Here is a 22,218-nt window from a genome sequence, read left to right as displayed (position 1 = left end):
TCTGCTTCAAAGGGATTCACTATAAAAGCACAAACCTTCGAGATGACTTGTGTCTGGTTTCCTCTTTCTCTCTGTGCCGTCTTTCTCTGTGTCGTTCTTCTTTCTCTCGACTTGCTCTGTGGCGCTCATAGCCTCTTTCTGCATACTCCCTGTATCTGTATCGTTCTTCGTCACTGAAATTGGAATAAAACCTTCTCATGACAACTGGACTGTTAATTCTAATGACTTCAAACCACAAGAGATGTGATCTGAGTCCAAACCAGAAGCCTCCATTTGTTAGCATCTTAAACAGAATAGGTGCAACATAATTTTGTTGAATTGAGAGGAAAACAATGGCATTCCCAAATTAGTACTGCATCTAATATAAAACAACGACTACACGTTAAAGGTCCAATTTTGTTTTGTGCTTTCACAGTTGTTACTGAGCAGAAATTTTATATAACAATTTTTCCTTCAAGAATTGGGAGCTGTAACAGATTTAAATTTTAACTAGCTTCATTTCCTTTTGTTCCTTTTAAAATTAAAAGCATGTTTGTATATCTTAGCTTTCCAACCAAAATTCTTTTAGAATCTTTGTGTGCCCAAGATTTTATAAATAAAAATATTTAGTTCACAATGGCTATATAGTGGAAAGTAGATGAAGGTGCTTAAGTTTTTCAATCACATAAAGAGTACACTGCACATTCAAGGAAGAGGTATAAACATGAACAGAGGGACATCAAAGCAACTTCTACAATATCCACACAAAACGCAGGCTGAACACTACCTGTGGACATACGTACAGTCTGACATCCCAATTAATATTATGGGGGGGGGTGGTGTGTGTGCGTGTGTGTGTGTGTGTGGCTGGGGGTGGCAGCATTCACATGGCTGATAGCAGCAAGCGCGCACACCTGGGGTACACCTCTGTTTCCTGATTGTGGATAGAATGAACTGGTGAAACTGGGACTGAGGACTAGAGTTAGTAGTTTTTTTTTTTTTTAAAGATTTTATTTATTTATTTGAGAGAGAGAATGAGAGAGCGAGAGAGAGCACATGAGAGGGGGGAGGGTCAGAGGGAGAAGCAGACTCCCTGCTGAGCAGGGAGCCCGATGCGGGACTCGATCCGGAGACTCCAGGATCATGACCTGAGCCGAAGGCAGTCGCTTAACCAACTGAGCCACCCAGGCGCCCAGTAGTTTGTTTTTTTAACCTCCCTAGACTTATCCTCATTTTGTGCCTCTTCACTTATATTCTTCTCTCCATCATTCTCTCAATCCTTCAAGTTTTCTTTTTTTTTGGTTCAGCACAGAAGTCAACACTGTCTGCAATCTATTATCAGTAACTCCCTTAGAATAAAAATATCTTTTAGAGCACTATGTACTAAAGAGCTTTGGTTTCTAGAAATGTCTAATACAAATTAAGTCAGTAATGTGCATGACGCATCAAGCTGTTAAGGCATATGAGTAAAAGTAACAGGACACAGAACCAGGTGAAAGTATAAGCCATATAAAAGAAAAAGCTTAATTATGGTCTCCTACCAAAAGTAATGATTCAGTAGTGCTACACCTAACAACTCCTATTTGCGGACCAAGTTCTTATTGCCTAAAATACTTATACATTCTACAAATTTTACTTGAAGTATACCTATGTGTATATATACATATGTGTGTATGTATACTTGTGTGTATACACATTTTTCTAACCATAAATATGTACTTTTGCATTTGGACATTGGAAGCATGTCACCTGAAATGCAATGTGTTAGGACAGGCAGTGCAGAGTAGACCAGGTATCACATCCTGATTCTGCTAGTGACTAAATGTGTGACCTGGGGTAAATTATTTAACCTTTCTGAACCTCAGCTTTCTCATCTGTAAAACTGGCAACAATCATTTTCAAGATTGTAGGAGAACTGGCAGTAACATTTATAAGGTGCTTAGCACAGTAGTAGGCCCTCAGTAAGTGGCAGCTAGCTAACACGCACCCATCTTCAGTCAACTGAATGCTAAATTTTTTTTAGAAGCAGAACCTTTTTGTAAAGGTGACTGACTCTGTAATAACGTTTCTGAAGTAGAATTACCATGACAAATGAGTATTACCGTGAATAGTATCCTTTTAAAAAAAAACAAAAAATGAGGCCCTCTTTGTAATGGATTTACATAAAAATAACTAAGGTTATTTTATTATCTCAATTTGTCATTTGTAAACCTCTTTTCCCTCTCACCCTAACACCAATTCTGTTAGCTGTGAGGCCTTTAAGATTCTGAAGACAGCCATATGATGATAACCATACTAGAGAGGTGATAAAAGATTCGGCCTGATACACAGAACGTATGAAGACCCGTCCTTCCATCGCCTTCTCTGATAGCAGCTGCAGCACAAAGGTTTCTCTGGGCCTGGAAATCATTATAGCTCATTTCAAACACCCTACAATGACCAGCCTTCTTTCTGGCCCACACTTAAGCAGCCTAAAAACCAGATGTTGAAAGAGGTCTATGATTTTCAAAACAATGACCCTGTAATTTGTAACACAGCACATACTATATGCCATACTGCAAAATGTCAGTCTTTAGAAATGGCCCTTACTTATAGCTCACTGGGATTTCCCAGAGAACACTATTCCCGGGATAATTCAGAACAACACAAAATTCCTCTACCTTGTGCCTCCTGGGCCTTGAACTTTTAGTCAGATTTATGTAAACATTGATTCCTGATGCCCTACAGCAATCAAATATGGTTTAATCATTAACACTTGTAGTTTCCATAAAAATTGAGTAGCACTTATGTGTATGTTTGAAGCTGAAGAATCAGAATTTAGCCTGAAGTATTCTGTAAATGTTGTATTATTTATGCAAAGAAAATTTATGAACACGAGCAAAGCAATTCATTTTAGTCTTCTTTCCTATCACATTTACATTCAGCACCTTAACTTGTGAACATATACATTCTAGAAATAGCAGTGCTATCTCATGTATTTCCATTTGAACTACAATTAGAAACAATTCAACTTTCTGAAAGTAATGCTCCTGAATTTAACAGAATCATGCACTATGTGGCTAAAGTTAACAGCATACATCCCACCACACAAACACAAAATTATACACATACACACACGCTTATGTATGTATCAGATCTTTACTAATTTATAGTCAATAAAATTTTATCAGGTGCTTACAATGTGTAAGTCATTATTAGCAGCTATAGGAAGGAAAAACATTAATAAATCCTATTGTTTCTTATGGCACAATTTTTTTTTTTTTTTGAGAGAGGAGACTTTTTTTATTTGAGAGAGAGAGAGAGAGAAACAGCATGAGAGGGGAGAGGGTCAGAGGGAGAAGCAGGCTCCCCGCTGAGCCGGGAGCTCGATGTGGGACTCGATCCCAGGACTCCGGGACCATGACCTGAGCCGAAGGCAGTTGCTTAACCAACTGAGCCACCCAGGCGCCCGGCACAATTTTTTTTTAGGTAAAGTTTCAAACTACTAACCAGTCCTAGTCACCTTGATAATAATATATGCTTAAATAGGTAATAATAGTGTATGAATATTTCTGGATTCCTCAGCACACAGCTCTGTACCTGGTACATAAGAGGGACCAGAAAATGTCAGTTACATGAATGAATGAATTGCCTCCCCCCACCCGTAAGAAATAAACTGCATAGAGTAATAAAGAAAATGAAAAGTAACAATTTTTAAACTACCTAATTTCAAGACTAGAAAGAAAAGATTTTAAGTAATATCTCAACCGTATGTTCAGTTGACAGAATGGCTCTCTACCACTGATTCATTTCTCTATGCGTCCATTTCCTCATCTGCCAAGTCAAAATTTAGATAATCCCTAAGGACTTCTTTGGATTAAGAAGTCTATAATTGCATGATCATATCTAACAAAACAAATGCTGCCTGAATCAAGTATACGCTCACATCCTGAATGGATATATTATTCATCTCATCTAGCAAAATCAAAAAACTGTCTATGTACATTTATCTCATCCATTAAAATAGCTGGTATAAAAAATGTTCTGACTCATTTCATTCTATATTGTGATGGTACCAAGTCTGATATGTTTAATGAGATGCCAAAATTACTTTTATAGTCATAAAGGTTGATTTTTATTAATTTCAAAAGCTGCCTAGCTAACAGTTTTATTCAACAACTTTCAAAACTGTTTCTTCTCTACTATATTCATCTTCCTCCCCTGCAATATGTAAGTCATTTTATTCATTGTGTGCCAGGCATTACTGTACAAAGTGCTAAGAATACAGAATGGGAGATGGTGGTCAATGCCTGTGCACAGGTTTGCTAAGAAACACATGCTTTAAAGAAGATACATTAAGTACCTAGGGAGCATGTGAAGGAAATAATTCAACTTTCTTTTGGGTTCAGAAGAGTTCACAGAAGACAGACATGAGCTGGACACTGAAGAATGAAGTTTGTGAAGCAGAGAGGAGAGGAACAACATGAACAAGGAAGTATGAAACGATAAGGAATTTTCAAAAGAGCAACCAGCTGAGCACAGCTAAAACATGGGGTTTATTGGCTCGAGAGAGAACTGGGGTTAACATGCAGGAAGGTGTAGGTTGGCGTGGAGTCCGCTTGGGAATCCCTCTCCCTCTGCCCCTCCCACTCATGATCTCTCGCTCTAAAATAAATAAATAAATCTTTAAAAAAAATGTAGGAGGGTGTGGTGACCTGGGCCTTGCGGATCATAGAAGAATTCTGGATCATTCTCTGGTTCAGCAGTATGCGCCAATACCACAGCAGTGTACGAACTCTTTCCAGTGGCACAAAAAGTTTTAGGGAATTAACTTCCAGATCCACAACTTCCGTATTTATTCTTTCTTAAATCTAAACTGCTTAATGATACAGCAGCAGGTAAAACATCATGCCACTTCTCTAGCCAACCTCTTCTCTCATCATCAACTTCCTAGCCCTTTACAAAAGGCATTCCTTCACCAATTTTACTATGACACACTGACTCAGGGTGCGAAAACCATCATTGCATTAAAAATACCTAATTTAAAATATTAATGTCAGATCTATTTTATTCAAGTAACAATAAAGCTTCTATAAGGCTTTAGGTCTTCCTATCTTACACATTTTTCTGTCAAGGATAAACTATGGAGTAAGAAAGGGGAGTATTCTGTATTCTGGGATGTTCTAGCTTCAGATATATTGTTGAGTAGTGTAGCGGAAGTCGTAACAATTTTCCTTGATCTAGTTAAAACAAACGAAACAAAAAACAAAAAACCCACACAAGTCCCTTTGAAGGAAAGCAAATCAAAGTGCTGGGGGCAGCACCTTATATTCATTTAAGTGAACAGAAAAATAAAGTCAGACTTCTCTGATAAAAATGGAGTGTGATTTGGCTGTTAGGCTTGAGGAGAGCTGTCTTTTACCAACTAAGTTACATGGTAGCTATTTTCCATAAATGGAATGGGGAAAAATTGCAACTCATGACAATAAATATTTAACACATATAAAGATGTTTCATTTTTTAAGGACTTTTTGCAAAGATGTATTAAAATTAACAATCCTTTCTGAGCATATTCAGTTAAATAAGATGCATCTAAAAGAAACAATAACAAGGTAGAAGTCTTTTGATAAGTCTTGGTGAAGTCCTTCTGGTGTTCTTCCATGAAACTGAGAAAACTAGATTTTAATTCCTGAATGTACTGGGTTGAATTGTATCCCCCAACAAAAGATATGTTCAAGTCCTAACCCCCATACCTGTGAATGTAACTTTATTTTGGACACAGGGTCTTTGCAGCTGTAATTAAGAGGAGGCCATAATGGATTTGCATGCACTCTAATCTAATGACTGATATCATTAGATATAACAGAGGGAAATTTGGACACAGACAAAGAAGGGAAGATGCAATATGAAGACAAACATAGATGGGGGTGATGCATCTATGAACCAAGAAACACCAAGGATTGCTAACAACCATGAGAAGCAACAAGAAAGGCATGGAATAGATTATCCATCAGAGCCTATGAAAATGAACTAACTCTGCTGACACCTTGACATCAGACTTCTAGCCTACAGAACTGCAGAGAGTAAATACCTGTTGTTCCAGGCTGCCAGTTTGTGGTACTTTGTTATGGCAGCCCTAGGAAACAGTTACACTGAGTAACAAATACTTCTGCAAATCAGGAGATTTCCAATTCTGCTTTTAAGAAAGTTGAGTCATGGCTGATAGGGCTGAACAGATCCTTAAAAATAATTTTGATGGTAGGCTAACTATGTAATTTTGGCATATCACCGAAGCTAAAGGTGCTCAAATAATTAAATGACAGAGCCACAACAAAATTCCATCAATCCTCATTTAAGTATTTTATGTGAACAAGGTTTCTCACTGTTTACATTGCTATATATTTTTTTTAGAAGAAATGTAATTAATGGCAAAGTCTGTTTTTTCCTAACAATGGTAATATTCACTCATGGATACATATATTAACTGGGGATAGGTGGAAGGTCCTTCATAACATTAAGGGATGTAGTTCCACTAAATTATTTTCAGAAGTTGCATTATCTTCATATATAAAAATAAGTAATAATTAAAATCAGGGAAAAAAATTTTAAAAATACTTAATCTTACATTCATCAATTTTTTTTAGACATTTAAACTTACCACAGGTATGCTGCAGGAAAGATGGATAGAATGATCAACTAAAAAAAACTTATTTAAGAACAAAAATATTTTACAGTAGAAAAAAATTCTTTGGGGGAAATGGCTCAGAAATAAGAATTCAAGCATAGAGAAACGTAAAATTTCTGTTAAAGAGAACCTGTTATACGCATTTTAAAAAAATGGATGATGTTCTTAACCCATTGGATATGTTTAAAAGAGTGATGATTTTACTTTACAATTGTAATGTTTACAATACACTGGAAATTATATCTCTATCGCCAACTATTTAAACTTAAGGTGAAAAATTTTAGATGGAAAGATAAAAATATTTTCAAATTCTTTTACGGAAGAAGTAAACCAACTGAAGACTGTTGCTTTACATAATGGAAAGCCTCTATGAATTAAATAAGCCTTGACACTTTTAAAATGGTTATCTCCTGAGATTTAGGATGGCATTATCTCAGTACAATTTTTAAAAAAATAAAAAATAAAATAAAATAAAATGGTTATCTCCTAACTACTCCCAAAGCAACCCTTTCCCAGCTGAATTGGATTTTCCATCTGTGCACCAAATATAAACTCTGTGCACATGAAACACGTGTACAAATTCCCGCACACTCAACAAACCTGTTAAAAACACTTGGTGTAGGACTGTGATCACGCTCCCGCTCTCTCTCTCTGGTGCGTTCTCTTTCTCTGTCCCGATCACGGTCTCGTTCCCGGTCTCTGTCTCTGTCTCTATCTCGATCTTTCTCTCTTCTTGAATAATAGTCCCATTGCTTGCTGGTATCCACAAGACTAGGCCACGAAGGAGCAGAACCAGGAAGGTGGGGAAAGGCAACTAAAGAAAACAAAAACAACAATTAAAAACAAAAGTCACAGCACTTTAAAAAAAGAAAGACAAAAAAAACAAAAAAAACAAAAAAAAAAAACCAAACCCAAACCTACTGAAAAGGACAAAACTCCCACCAAAAATGCTTCATCAGATTATAACAGAAACCTATTTTATAAATAGAAAAGAGATGTAACATATGGTGAATACCCACAGTTTGGGGTAATATCCAGAAGCAAACCTTAAAGACCTAATATATAAAGACTCTTCATTTGTCAATGAACAGGAACCAGAATTAGATATAACACAAACTTTCCAACCAAAAATGTAAACCAGACATCTTCAAAGATGAGAGAAAGTAATGGCCAACCTAGAAATGTGTACTCAACAAAATTAAATCTCAAGAATAAAACAAAGACATTCATAGATTAAAAAAGAAGCAAAAGTTTTAATAGACCTGACCAAAAGAACTTCTATGAGATATACATAATACATTCCAAGAGTAACCACTAAAATAATAGAAACAAAATGTATCATTTCAAAACAATATAAGGAAAATTAGAATTTAAAAAATCATCTGAAAAACTCAGTTCAAAAAGACTTGGAAAAGATAGGAGTTAGAGGAGAAAAGTTTGATTAGTTCAGTAACAATAATTCAAGAGACTCAATTCATCAGTTAAATGATAGAGTTTGTTGATTTGTACTTTTAAAAACTATGAACAACAAAAAAACCCCTCTATATTCTGAATATGAGACATATAAACACACAAAATGGCTGACAGTAAAAGGAAGGCAGGAACAGGAAAACACCAATCCCCCCATCTCTGTAGGAGCAGCTTGATTAATGACAAAGAAGACTCACACAAAAGGTTACCTGGGACAGAAGGGATGAGGACAGGGAATGGAAGATGCAACTCACCAAGTAGACAGAACAAACTAAACTTCCAGGTGGCTAGCAACACAAGCTTTAATTTTTAGAGAGTAAAAACTAACATGAATATAGGTAGAAATAGAAAAATCCACCATGATCACGAAAGATTAACATACTCTCAATTATTGCCACTTGAAGCAGACAAAAAAAATCACTACAGATATAGAAGATCCGAGCAAAACACTTTTAACAGGATTCATTTAATGGACATAACACAGAATACTGCCCGTAACAGTTAAATAATAATCATTCTTCTCAAACACATATGAAACACTTACAAAAATATATTACATACTTTTATACGATAATAGACACCATAAGCTCCACACATTTCAAATTAAAGACACATTTCTGAAAACTCAGGGGTCAAAAAAATAATAAATTTTAAATCATTTAGGAATAAACATAAAAATATAACATATCAAAAGTGTAGGGATGCAAACTGTTCTGGAGAGAAATCTAATCTTAAAAAACACTACATTGGAAAAGATGGAAAATTAATGAGCTAAAGCTTCCAAAACTTAAGAACTTAAATACAAACAGAATAATCCAACAGAAAGGAGATAATGAATATACAAGTAGAAGTCAAGTAAATAGAAAAGAATCATACAGTAAGAAAAAGTTGAAAGGTAGTTTTTGAAGATTAGACAAATAAAGCTTAACAATATTCTGACAAGAAAAGAGGCCACATAAACAATTAGAACCAAAAAGAAACTGTAACTACAGATGTTGCAGAGATGAAAGAATAGAGAAAATATACTTTATACCAATGTATTTAAAAACTTGGCTAAAATGGACTAATTCCAAATAATAACTTACCAAGAAGTGACTCAAGAATGAAAAGAAATCTTTACTCCCCTAACTATGAAAGACACTCATCAGTAATTTAAAAACCTTCCCAAGAGACTAGATGGTTTTTACAGGTGAGTTTTACTTATAAGGTACAGACCATTCTAATATTATATAAACTTCAAAGAATAGAAAGAAAAAAGATTATTCCCTAACTTATCCCATGTGGCTTATGTAACGTTAATACCAAAACCAGTTAGTTAAAGAGAGTATAAATAAAGAAAAAGCATAACCTAATCTTACATATGAACGTAGATGTCAAAATCCTAAATAAATCAGTGTTTTGTTTTGTTTTTTTTAAAGATAACGAATCATAACCACGCTAGGTTTATCTCAGCAAATAAACAGTGGCTTAATGTTAGAAAAATTTAGAAATTTGCCACATTCACAGATTAGAGAAGAAAAACAATATGATTATCTCAGAAAGCATTTGATAAAACTCAGTATCCATTCACAGTTAAAAGCTCTTTGAAACTTCCCTTGATCTATATAGGACTCCATCAAAAACCAAACAATAAAAGCCTAGAGTAAAATGTAAAAGCATTTTCTTTAAAAAGAAGTTTTTTGATTAGCGTATATATTTTATGTATAAATAAAACACAAACCAATATTTCTAAATACAAGTAAATACAAACAGAACAGGAAGTTCAAATGAATATATCACTTAAAACAGCAACAAAAACATTAGGTACCAATGACTAAATCTAACCAAAGATATGCAAGAAGTGCTTGGAGATAATTATAGCACTTAATTGAAATATATTAAGGAACATCTCCATAACTGAAGAGAGTCCCTGTTCATAGATGGGCTCAGTGCCGTAAGATATGATTTCCACACAAACTGATCTAAGCATCAACGCAATTCCAATATGATTTAGTTAGAGCAAGTACTCTGGAGCCAGGCTGCATGGTTTCAACTCCTCACTCTGCCACTTACTGTGTGATATTGGGAAGACCACTGAATTTGGCTGTTCTTCAATTACCTCGTCCATAAATTGGGAATAGTAACAGTATGCCTACTTTATAAGGCTGTCAGGACTACATGAGTTAACAGTGTTTTGTCTAAACTAAGCAGAATATAAATGTTATTATTAATCAAAATCTCAATACAGTTTTTCATGGAACTTCCAAAGCTGACTTTAGAACGGATATGTAAGAGCAACGGCCCAAGAATACTTCTGAAGCCGACTACGTAGATAGATTTTTCTGAACCAGATACCAGATTTACTATAAAATTCATAATTAAAATCGTGTGGATTAGCACAGGGAAAGTTCAACAAATGAATAGTCTAGGAAGCCAAGAGTCAGATACAGGCATACTCGGAAACCTGTTCATGAATGGATAGGACGCTGTAGATCCCTCAGAAAGGATTTACTATTCAACAGATGACACTGCAACAACTATATCTTTACTTTATAACACAGGCAAAAATGAATTCCAGATGGCTTAACACATGAAAAACAAAATTTGAAAACATTTTTTGGGGAAAAAACTTGAGATGGATAAAATCATAGTCCAAATATGAACCCAATTAAAATGTAGTATGACTTTACATGGCTGATGAAGTACAAGAAAAAAATGGTATTTTCAATTTATTTGCCATAGGAACCTTCTCCTTTCCACGGCTTGAGTATTAGAATTATCTCTACAGTATATAATATTTACATAGTCACAATAATGTAAACATGGTTTATTGTTTAGCTTTCAGAATAAAAAAGTTATCAGGGCACAGATAGTTCTGGTTATAAGACAGAATATAAATGTCTCTCTTTTCTTTAGAGATTTTATTTATTTATGAGAGGGAGAGGGAGGGAGCGGGGTGGGGGGGAGGGGAGGAGCAGAGGGAGAGGCACAAGCAGACTCAGTGTTGAGTGAAGAGCCTGACATGGGGATTGACCTCAGGACCCTGAGATCATGACCCGAGCAGAAACCAAGAGTCAGATGCTTAACCAAATGAGCCACCCAGGTGCCCCAAATATAAATGTTTCTAAGCAGAAGTATGGTTGACCAAAGCTGGGAGGCAGAGGGGTAAGAAGAGGTGAAAGCTCAGAAATTTGCACAGTAATAGATATTGATAGTACATGAAACCAAGGGCATGTATATATATAAAAAAAGAACAAAAACAGTGATATACTTTCACTGGTGGGGAAAAGAGAGGGGTAGTGATGGTAAGTGAACAAAATACACATCTATCAGAGGAGGAGGAGAACATGGTATCCATAGTTATATAAATCAAGAAATAGGGTGATAAGCTTATGTATAAATGCCATGCAGACCATCAGAAGAACTAAAAACCATCAAAAATGCTTCTCTGCAGTTGATATTTCTACAAAGATTACTTTTTAACTAGGCCTTACTTTATAAGCACAATCTTAATATGCACATCAAGAAAAATCAGTATTTCGGGGCGCCTGGGTGGCTCAGTCATTTAGCGTCTGCCTTCGGCTGAGGTCATGGTCCCAGGGTCCTGGGATCAAGCCCCACGTCAGGCTCCCTGCTCAGCGGGAAGCCTGCTTTTCCCTCTCCCACTCCCCCTGTTTGTGTTCCCTCTCTCGCTGTCTCTCTCTCTGTCAAAAAATAAATAAGAATCTTTAAAAAATAAAAAAAATTTAAAAAAATCAGTATTTCCATCTACAATTACTTCACAGTGTTTTGAGGATAAATTACAAAATTCTAAAATAAACTAGCAAAGGTAAAACAATTACCAACAAAGAGGAAGATGTATCTATAATCTTTTCTTTAAAAAAAATTTAAGATTTTATTTATTTGACAGAGAGAGGAAGTGCGCGAGCTCATGTGCACACAAGCAGGGGGAATGGGAGAGGGAGAAGCAGGCTCCCGGCTGAGCAGGGAGCCTGATGCGGAAACTCGATCCCAGAACCCTGGGATCATGAGCTGAGCTGAAGGCAGATGCTTAACCAACTGAGCCACTCAGGCACCCCCCAAATTTTTAAAAATTGAATTCAATTTTTTTAATTAAAATATATTTGACACATAATATTGTGGAAATTCAAGGTGTGCAACCTGTTTATTCATTTGTAAATTATAATAATAATTATTATTATAATACAATTGCGAATGTAGTGATAGCACCTCTATCAAGTCACATAATTATTACTTCTTTTTTGTGGTGGGAATAATTAATTAACTTCATTATTCAGGATATGTTAAAAAAAATCCCTATATAAGCAGATGTCATGGTACTTAAATATTCCTTTTATATGGTAGAAATTGTGTTGACGTAATTTTTTTCAGCATAAAACAATTATTTTTTATTTAAATTCAATTAATTAACATATAATGTATTATTAGTTTCAGAGGAAGAGGTCAGTGATTCATTAGTCTTATACAGTAGGCAGTGATCATTATATCACATGCCCTCCTTAATGTCCATCACCTTCGTTCCAAGGTTTTGTTTGATTAGGATGAAGAAAATTCCCAACTTTCTTCTCATTAATTCTTGCAATATGCTTTATAATTGTTATTACTAAAGAATTTCTTCATTTAAAAAAATGCTTCTCTCTGAGAGAGTTGGGGTTGGTAAAGAGTGAGCAGAAAACTCTTGCTTATTGATTAAAAATTTGCATATATTACTTTGAGAAAAAACTAAATGCTTAATCAATATTAAAAAAAAATGAAATCTTCCACAAGGAAACTGTGTAGGTAATCTCAAGAATGAAGTCTTACTTTCTGATATGGGCTGTTTGTTCATGTATATTCAAACAAATACACAAGGACTCTCATGACAAAGCAGAAAATAACAAGTGCCATAAAAAAGGTAAAAATAAAATTTTAAATAATTTAACGATGCTTACTTACATATTATAGGCACTTACATATTACATTTCACTGTGCTGAGCATTTTAGGTTCAAACTTTATTTTACAGAGAGGGAAAATGATTTAGGTTAACTTATCCCAAGGTACTAGGATAATACAGACCCAGGACCTACCCCCAGGCTAACGGTAGGGCCTATGCTGTAACAATCATGCTACACTGCTTCAGAGTGCAGAAAAGGGAGAGAACTTGGAGTTTGTTGGAGATGGTGGGGATAATCATAAAAATAACAGTTAATATTTGAGTGTTTATTAAATGGCAGGACTAAGGTGTTTTAATGTAGTCTCACTGAACCTCAACCTTATGAGGAAGAATTATGCTATTTAATAGCTGAAGACCTATGAAAGTCACATAAATAATGAGAGGTAAAAGCAAGATTCCAACCCAAGAAGCAGGACTTCCTGGAAGCTCAGGATTAATGAATAAATGAACAAACAACCAAACAATAAAAGGTTGTATAATCACTGAAATAAGTCAACAGATCACCTTCTGATGTGAATGAATGGTATACATGTAGTTGGAACAAGGTGGGTCTGAAGGACAGCACCACACCGAGATAGATGCCTAGAAGGGAAATGGAAGTGTACGACTGGTACTCGAGCAACCACCAAGATTTAAACTTCTGGGGTGTAGGGGCACCTGGGTGGCTCAGTCATTAAGCGTCTGCCTTTGGCTCGAGTCACGGTCCCAGGATCTTGGGATCGAGCCCCGCATCAGGCTCCCTGCTCAGCGGGAAGCCTGCTTCTCTCTCTCCCACTCCCCCAGCTTGTGTTCTCTCTCTCGCTGTCTCTCTCTCTGTCAAATAAATAAATAAATAAATAAAACTTCTGGGGTGTAAACTCCTTTGGAGTCTTCAGTGTCCTCCATCCCCAGTGGTACTATTTGAATACAAGACACCATTGTTTCTCCCCCTGGATTATTCCAACAGCTTCTTGTTCCCCAATCAAGCATTTCTACCAGTCCTATCTTTCTACCCACCCTACAAACCCACAATTTCCTCACAGTAAGTAGCCAGAATGGACCTTTTTCAAATATAAGTCTAGCAATTTTACAGCTCAGCATAGAACTAAATGGCTCCTCACAGCGCTCTGAATAAGGTTGAAAATCTAAACAGCATGGCTACAATACCCTGGATAATCTCCTGTCTCATCTTGAAACATTCATCATGCAAACTCTACACTCCAATCACACCACATTTCTTTCACTTCATAAAGCCTACCAGGTCCTCTCTCACCCTCATGTCTCTGGACATGATTTGAACCTCAAATCACATCACCTACCTCTTTACCCCTTCTGGAAGGGGAGACCCCTCCACTATGCTCCCATGACACCTTCTTCTATCACCTGGCTATTCCTCACTGGTCTATAAATTTGGTAAGGGCAAACTTACGTTTAGTTTACTGTATCCTTAAAACCTAGTACAATGCACAGCATTTTTAAAAAGAATGAATGATCAAGAGATCAAAGCAGAAAGTGGTATCAGAAGCCCTTAGAATGGATTATGTTGTCAAGAGTGAACAGGAAAGAGGACCTAGCCAAATGATCTACAACAAAAAACAGCAAGGGTAAAAGAGGAGAACGTTAGCTTGATGCCATGAGTCAAGCAACAAAAATATTATGAACGAAGACTGAGACAATTTGCTGACAAATCTTAAATCCTTTTAAGAAAAGTCAAGGTGAAAATATCCCTGCTGTACCACCATTTAACTTTTAAAAGTACAGTTGATAAAAAATGAAAATTATTTTGTTAAGTAACCTGGAATGTAAGACCTAGTTATTCCGTTAGTTAATATTTTTAATTGCTCTGTAAGATAGTACTTTAAACCATGAAAGTATGCTTTCATAATATTTAAGTACTGGTTCAAATTGAATCTGGGCAACCAAAAATAATACTTACCATTGCCATATGGAAAAGCACGTGCAGAACGACTATCATAACCAGAGGAATGTCCACTGTTGAAGAAAAATGTATTCTTATGTGTTGCAAATAAGTTCTAAATTTTAATCGTTTGGTACAAATGCAAAACATCAAGGCAGAATTATGGCTTTCATTTAACCATCATATAATGATAAAACTTAATTCTATAATTTTATTTTTTAATACAAAAAACAGGCTTTTAATCTCAAAACATATTAAACCTAATACCCACCTGTAAAGAAAAACATAGCTTGCTAGTACTATTTAATGTGAATAATCCAATCAATTCAGCCTGACTCCCAAGATAACAGAAACTTTTGAGGCTAACAGAGTACTTGAGATTTCACTAAAATTTAGTCTTAAAAAAATAGATTTTAATGATTCAGAAATTCAGCCCCACTGACAGGATAAACAAATAATACTTTTTAACATTCTGATTGAGAAAAATACATATTTAACAAAGACTTAATAAAATTAAATCCTTATATTCTCACAATTAAGACTGTTCTGGAGCTTTATCATTTCCTTTTTGAAAATTTTGCATGGTTTAATCCTATTGAAGTAATGTTTTCACAATTTTCCTATTAATATAATTTGGATCACTTTCCCAGAAATACATTTTCATAGAGTTTACTTGCTACTTAAGAGGAAATAGTATTGGCTACCATTTTTTAGTGATTTCTATCTGCCAAGAATTGTGCTGATGTGTTATATTCACTAGCTGTTTTAGGTTTTAATCTTCACAACTCTTACCAACCCCATTTGGTAAAAGGAAACTGAGTCTCAAAAAGTAGTTATGAAAACTTGCCTAGCAACACAAAGCTAGGGAATTCTGAAGCCAAATTTGAGCCAGATTTCTGGGATTTCCAAAGCCCTATGTTGTTAAACACTGTACTGCCATCTATGAGGTAAATACTCTTTAGTACAGCATTCCAACTAACATAAACCAGAAATGCAGGGTATAAAACAGAAGGCTATTGACATATAGAATGGATCCAAGCTTCCTTTGTGGAAGTTAAGTAACATACAGCAGGGCCATAAGGAGTAAGGCAGCTTTTCTTTACTATGGTTCCTGATAATAACTGTCCTTACTTAATCCTAAAACAGACATGTTATTATTCATGATTACCAGTCATCGGTTTGGATATCCCACAAAAATTACTAGAGCCAAGTTTTTACCAACCTAGAAGTTTCTTTAATCAGTGTGTTATAAATCAAACCAAGATATTTCAAAATTCATTTGGTTTTCTCTGTCCTGTTTTGTTACCGAACTATAGGTCTAATATCTTATATAAAGTAACTAGCATAGATCTAGACTCATGGATTAAAAGGCAGGTACTACTTAATGTTTACAAAATTAAATCTTTGAAAATATTACCAAGCTATGTATATGACTTTTCTGTCAAAAGTTTACCAATGATAAAAAGTTTTACCCTAACCATACTGATTTACCTTTCTATTGTTGGTATAAGAGATGGAGGTGGAGCGCCTGGTGGAGGAGGAAAACCTGAAACATTCAATCATAAGATAAAAAAAAGTTAATAGAATGTATTTTTAATGTGAAGTGTGAAACAAAGTTGCTGCGTATCACTAAATTTCTTTGGGGACATAACGTGCTTCTCTATGTTATAATGGACAGAAAAAAAATGGAGCTTAAACTTTTAAATAGGTTTTTTGAGCAATAAAACTTTAAATGAACAGTCTGGTCTAATACACAGAGCACAAACTGGGAGTCAGGACACCCGGTCTTATTTTCAGCACCACACACAGCCCATTTTGTGAGTATGAGAAAGTTAATCTCAATGCCTTACCTTATCCATATATAAAACGGTAGTAGTATTGCCACCAGATATGTAATACTTGAAATACTTTTGAAGAAAAGCAAATAAAATAACATTTACCTCTTTCAAAAAATATTTTGTTTTAGATGTATAGAAATTTCCTTAAAATATATAATTATAAATAAAATCTTACCAGTAAATACATAAATGCTTAAGGCTATTATCCATCATAAAATATGTTTTAAATAGCACAACCCTAAAGAACTATTTTACAAAGAAGGGCATATAATATAGTTTTTGGATTAGTTTGGAGAGAAAATAATTTGCACCTTTATATCATGAGGTCTGTATTCTCAGTAATTCGGACAATACCTAAATGAAATACCACAGAATATGGCTAAAAGGGACCTTAACAGTTTATCTACTCTGCACTTTCAAATTCAGGTAGGCAATAAAGCATCCCAAAAAAAGACTTTTAAGATTCAACTTAAATAACTTATGATACTAATTCCTTATGATACCAATTCCTTCCCCAAGTTTTAACAACCCTCACTATTAGGAAATGAATTAAATTCTATAATTTAAATCTCTTACACTACAATTCATATGCTGTCCTGAATGAGAACAAGAAGCAATCCATTATCATATTCTCTATCAACCTCTGCATATTTGAAAACACTTCCACTAGCCTCCTTCTTTAGTATTCTATCCCAGTTCTCTTAACCGTTCTCAAAGTCCATTTAAATCAATTTTTGGCCCTGCTACCAGTTGTTTCAAATTCACCATGCTTATCTTCACTATACCCAATTTCAAGACCTGTAACTCCTTTATTAAACATTTCAGAACTGTGAAGTTTAGCAATGACCACAATCCTATCTTATACAGCTTTTCAACCACATTTCCTTTTAAACTAGACACACCAATGATTCCTTTATGACTTGTCCTGATAGGCCTTTTTCAGCCACATTGATAAACAATCAGCAACTCACTATTCCACAACTAAATATGTATACTATCCTATGCTACCTAAACTCCACTGTTTCTCTTTATCAAGGTCATTTTGAATTCAGACCACCCTTCCAAGCATGGTCACCTCTCCTTCTCTTTATATTCCTTGGCTCTGAATACTGAACTCAGTAACAAACACACTTGCTATCATATTTGCATCACAATCTAAAAACATTTTATAAACACTGAAAAAGTGTAAAAAACAACCCTTGGTCACATATAAACTACTGATCACACCATTACAACAATCAACAATTTAACCACCACTCTAAGAACAACCATCTGACCAATTGTCAGTCTATCTAATTGTATGGTTCAGAATATATTTTGTCACAATACTGAGTTTTTTTTACAGGATTTAAAAAAAAAAATCAGAAACCATGATAAAGTCAAGATAAATGATCTTTCTCTTCTTCTGCAGTTGCTTTATCATATAAAAAATTCACTGGTCTGAAAAAACATTTTTTCATAAAAATTTTATTTTATATTCCATACTGTTTTCTTCAACAAATTGATACGGTGAGAATTTTCTCAGAATCTCTATTTCTACAAAAATGGGTAAGACAGGTATAAGAAAACTAAGTATCTTAATCAAAACTGGAATGAAGCAAAGGCAGAGCTGAAAATAGGACCTTGAAATCCCAAAAGCTTATTCCATTGTCTAACCACATCGACACTGTCCCTCCTGTAACTATAAGCTTGAAATTTCATGTTTATTAACAATGATGGAGAAAACATGAAAAAAGTTTTACCTGGAGGTGGTACAGTTATTGGAATACCTAAAAAACAAGTGATGAAATTTAATATAGTAATTGGATTTTATAACCTGTTATGTATTTATGCCATCACCAAAAAAAAAAAACAAAAAACCTTTGAAATAAAACCCCTCGCCTCATTTTCCTGGCTTATTCACTCAAAAGAAGCATTCTGTTTTCTTGCAGAGGACCAACAATTCCAGTATAACGTCCGACTTCCTGATGAAAACCCAGTCTAACAACTTGGTAACAAGATTTCCCCTACTAGGTGTAATCACAAACAAAGTTAGACATCAGTTAAAAAAGCACACTTGTGCATTTTTAGTGCACAAATATCAAACTCCATGAAATTAACACTAAGTTTGATAATCAACATCTGATCTTGTTATTTAATATTTTAATAGGGAAATTATCAATGGTCTTTAATACTGCAGGTAATACAAGGTAACTCTGAAGATGATGACTTTTCACTTTAGTAAAGCTTTGTGGGATGTTCGAATGTTGATTTGGATCGTTTTACTATTGTCCACAGGATTGGGGAAAATATTATTTCCTCTGATTTGTGGGAGTAGAAAAGGGAGGTAGAGCCAATTCATATATATACACCCCCAGGGCACATTAAGATAAATGTGGACAATTTATTTCTATAGGAGTCAGTAAATACTAATTTGAGTGACTCTCATTCATTTGCACACACTATAAACTTTAAGAAAGAAACTATGTTTAAATAAACATTCTCAATTTACATTGGTCAAATGTGCCCTTAAATCCTAATGTAAAAGTTATGTGACATACAAATTCTACTTTTTGTCTGAAGAAAAATGACATTTCTAGGTAGGAAAATAGAAAAAAATTTTTCATGAAAAATTTTATACCATAACTTCAACTCAGAATGGTTTACTAAATCCTATCTCAAAAACTGCATCAAAATTAGTCCAAAAGAGGGGGGGAAAAGTCGAAATCATTAATTAAATGCATGGCGAAAAAATAATGAAAACAATTACTTTCAAATATTTTGTCAATGGAAACATCTGCTAATAATTTGGAATTGTTCTGTGCATGTTTTACCAGAATAAGAGGTTTATATAAAAAAATCTTAAGGCAGCCAGTGGCTTTAAAACGGAGAATGAAACACCTGATTTAACCACCCATACAATAAAAGGATATGCTAAACTTACAAAACCAAGAAGACTGAAAAAGATATGTAAAAGACATGTAAAGCCATTATTTTTCAAAAATCATTAGACCTCCAAATGTCTACTAACTCAGTCTATACTTAGTGGCAATTCTCATCCATCCTGAAGTTACCTTGCTGCTTCCTAAATTACTAAACTAAAAGAATCCAGCAAACAATATAAGCTAGCAGAGTCCCAGACACCATACTAAATGGGAAAAGTAAGAAAGGCAGAACATATTAAACATTCTTAATATCTAATATTACCTAATTTTCTTTAGAACAGTATAAAGTCTTTTAGAACACTGTTTAACTTAACTTCACTATGTGACCTAGTTTTTACATTTAAATACATGATTTTTTTTTTTTTTTAGGTGTATAGTAGTCCCTTCTTAGCCATGCTTTCCAGTTTCAGTTATCTGCAGTCAACCACATTCTGGAGGCAGGTGATCCTCCTTCTGATGTATTGTCAGAAGGTCAACAGTAGCCCAATGCTATTTATGTCACAGGGCCTGTGCCATTCACCTCACTTCATCTCAGGACAGGCATTTTATCAACTCACGTTGTCACAAGAAAGGTGAGCACAGTACAACTGAAATATTTTCAGAGAGAGAGGGAGAGATCACATTCAAATAACTTTTATTACAGTATACTGTTATAATTGTTCTATTTTATTATTGTTGTTAATCCCTTACTGTGTTGAATTTATAAATTAAGCTTTATCATAGGTTATGTATGAATGGGAAAAAAAACATAGCATATATAAGGTTCAATGCTATCTACCATTTCAGGTACTCACTGGGGGTCCTGGCACATATCCCTTGCAGATAAAGGCGGGGGGTGGGGTGGGGGGAACCTACTGTATAAGATAAAGAACTGTATGAAATTCAGCAAAACACTCTGTAATCCTAATAAACTACCCTTAAATGAACACATGAGCAACACGCATCACTCTTAAGTTCACTACAGCTTACTAAAATGTGAATTTACACAAAATAAGAAATTACTAGTCAGCCCTCTCAAAATTTAGCCTTTAAAAACATCTAAGTTGACAAATTTTCAGAAAACATAAAAAGACTTGTAACCAAATTATTAAATATGCTATGAAGGTCGTTAAAATTACAGTCTTTTAATTTTAATTCTCACTACAGTAGTATCATAGGACAGGTTTTTTTAAAAATCAACTGGAAAGAATTAAGAACAAAAAGAAAACTCATGCTATATGTAAAGATGTCTTTCCAGTCATCATCTACTCATCACAAAGTTAACATGAGAACTAAAAAAGGCCCTTTTTGTGAGGCCTCTATTTCATCTAAGATATTTCAATGTAATTCTTTATTGGTAAATGTTCACCCAAAGAGAACCACAAAGTCGATGAAACACAATACAAATCAATTCTTTAGTATTATCAGATGTATCTTCAAAATGCAACTACGAAAGTTTAGTATGTGATATAACGTTGGTTCAATGTAATTCTCATACAAAAATCACGACTTAGTATTTGACTTTTGTTAACAAAAGAGAAACAGCATAAGGAAAGAGAACAATTCCTATCTTCACCCTCAACACTCCCACCTTCCTGACCAACACACACTTCCTAACCAACTGACTGGAATTACACAAGGGAAGTACTGTGTTTTACTGTTTCCTTTATCTGTAAAATGAGTAGGACAAAAATGTTTATTTCCCTGGAAAGCTTTGCATAACAGTAGTAAGAGTAAGATTTCTAATAGTATAGGCCAAAGCTTTTGGAAAAGTAATATTCAAGTTCTAATAGGACTGGATAGATTAGTGGTTTTGAAACTTTAGTGACCACCAGAATCACCTGGATAGTTGGTTAAAACACAGATTGCTGGGTCCCTCCCCTAGAATTTCTGATTCAGTAGGTCTGGAGTGGGGCCAGAGAATGTGCATTCCTAACAAGGAGAGGATAATGTTGCTGAGCAGAGACCATACTTTGAGAATCAATAAATCAGATCCTAAACTTCTCTACAGATTGCAGTGCTTAACACCACAATATTCAATACACATAAAATAAATCCCATTTCAAATTTTTATGAAACTAACAAAACATGTGACACCTTAAAGTAAAACAATAGAGCTATATGATAACTACCTGGCATCCTCAAAAGAAAGAGAATCAGATTTACTTTTTCCTGTAATGCACACTCTTCAGTAGAAAGCATGAAGGTGGGGGGGACCTGAAATCCTATTTGGAAACTGAAGGAATTGAAGTAAAAAAATAGAAAGGCATCAGCCCTGTGATACTTTTCGAAAGGTATTTAACTATATTTTTTAAATTTGCACAAAATTAATAGAGGCTCTGCAGTCAACAAAAAAACAATAAAAATTGTGTATGAACTCATTCTCAATGCAGCCCATCACTGTTTTCCTGAGGCAGAAAAGAGTTTATATATGCTAGGTAGCCTCTGACACGGCCTCTAATGATCCCTGATTGCAGATATTTATGCCTTTTTATACCTTTGGTATTTATACACTCCCCCTGAGTATGGGCTG

General features: G+C 34.8%; 1 protein-coding gene across 17 annotated transcripts in view; it reads right to left on the bottom strand.

Annotated features, from left to right (window-relative positions):
* FIP1L1 (factor interacting with PAPOLA and CPSF1) overlaps positions 1-22,218 on the bottom strand; it is a 77,164-nt gene that overhangs the window by 1,031 nt on the left and 53,915 nt on the right. For 9 of the 17 annotated variants that reach the window (XM_032400361.1, XM_032400369.1, XM_032400365.1 and 6 more), the window contains 4 exons: positions 16,436-16,490; positions 14,963-15,018; positions 7,244-7,457; positions 36-173 (listed from right to left, as the gene is read on the bottom strand). In XM_032400361.1, the coding sequence (XP_032256252.1) occupies positions 36-173; positions 7,244-7,457; positions 14,963-15,018; positions 16,436-16,490 (463 nt within the window). Of the gene's footprint in view, positions 1-35; positions 174-7,243; positions 7,458-14,962; positions 15,019-16,435; positions 16,491-18,524; positions 18,552-22,218 lie in introns of all 17 variants that reach the window. The other 8 variants (XM_032400360.1, XM_032400367.1, XM_032400363.1 and 5 more) reach the window with 1 other exon arrangement.

Source organism: Phoca vitulina, unplaced genomic scaffold, assembly GCF_004348235.1.
Source record: "Phoca vitulina isolate PV1807 unplaced genomic scaffold, GSC_HSeal_1.0 scaffold3, whole genome shotgun sequence".
NCBI lineage: Eukaryota > Metazoa > Chordata > Mammalia > Carnivora > Phocidae > Phoca > Phoca vitulina.
The sequence above is the reverse complement of the archived record's forward strand: the minus strand, read 5'-3'. Positions and strand labels throughout refer to the sequence as shown.